Here is a 1006-nt window from a genome sequence, read left to right on the forward strand (position 1 = left end):
GCGCCAGACTTTTGATTCACGAATATCAACACTTGCCCATCCTGAATGGCAACCGAGTTGCACGCACGCACAAATAACCACACCTACCTCCTCCTGGGCATCATCCAGAATGTGCGGCAGATTCTCCGAGAGCCAGTTGAATTTGTCGTCCTTTTCCTCGACCACCACCACATCCTGCGTGACGGCTTGGGCTGCACCACCCGTGGTAGCACTAGCTCCGACGAACAACCTCACAGGGTCTCTGAGAAGAGGGGTGTCACCTCAACCCACATGCACGTTGGTTGGATAACCTACTGCATGATGTATCTAGCGAGGCGTTCAATCTTGGGTGGCATGGTCGCCGAGAATAACATAGTCTGCCGATCAGGCCGAACCCTCTGCACTAGACTGCGGACCTCGAATGAATCGAAACATGCCATTCGCGAATCGCTTCGCTCCGCCCTACCTGGTTCTCGAATCCCATATTAAGCATCCTGTCCGCCTCATCTAGAACAACCCACGCTGTATCCCCAGTGAGCGACATGCCATGCTCTTTGACCATGTCAATGCATCTGATGAGGAGCAACTATCCAACATGATGTTGTGAAGGAATGCTTCCAATCACCTTCCCGGATTCCCCACAACGATATCGCAAGTGCCCTTCCTGAGGTCTTTGAATTGTTCATACTTCGATAGACCTCCAGCAAGGGTAGTGCCTTATTGAACACACATGTAAGATACCATTGTGCGGAGCTGTCCCCTTTTGTGTCATCACTTGTGATTCCGATATACTTCCCCAACTTGTAGATGGTCTTCTCTATCTGCACTGCCAGCTCCCGAGTCGGACACAAAACCTGCCAGTGGTAACCGCTGAAAGGTCAACGCCCATCGTATTAGTCCTACCAATGCGAACGGGCACGCCGGATGGTCTTTGGTGGGGGCCGGTCTATCAGCCAGATCGGCATGTTCTTTGTGATAGATGATATGCATGATTAAAGGCATCAAGTAAGCGAGAGTCTTCCCGCTG

General features: G+C 51.6%; 1 protein-coding gene across 1 annotated transcript; it reads right to left on the minus strand.

Annotated features, from left to right (window-relative positions):
- Positions 1–87: 87 nt before the first annotated feature.
- On the minus strand, positions 88–969 carry Pmar_PMAR015361 (ATP-dependent RNA helicase rhlB, putative; the record flags this gene model as incomplete). The annotated part of the gene is made up of 6 exons (XM_002772362.1): positions 88–241; positions 295–395; positions 446–551; positions 605–695; positions 755–833; positions 883–969. Coding segments are annotated over 6 exons (618 nt in total), but the record flags the coding sequence as incomplete, so codon positions are not given.
- Positions 970–1006: the final 37 nt, after the last annotated feature.

The sequence above is a fragment of the Perkinsus marinus genome (genome assembly GCF_000006405.1).
Source record: "Perkinsus marinus ATCC 50983 genomic scaffold scf_1104296961234, whole genome shotgun sequence".
NCBI classification, from domain to species: Eukaryota; Perkinsozoa; order Perkinsida; family Perkinsidae; genus Perkinsus; species Perkinsus marinus.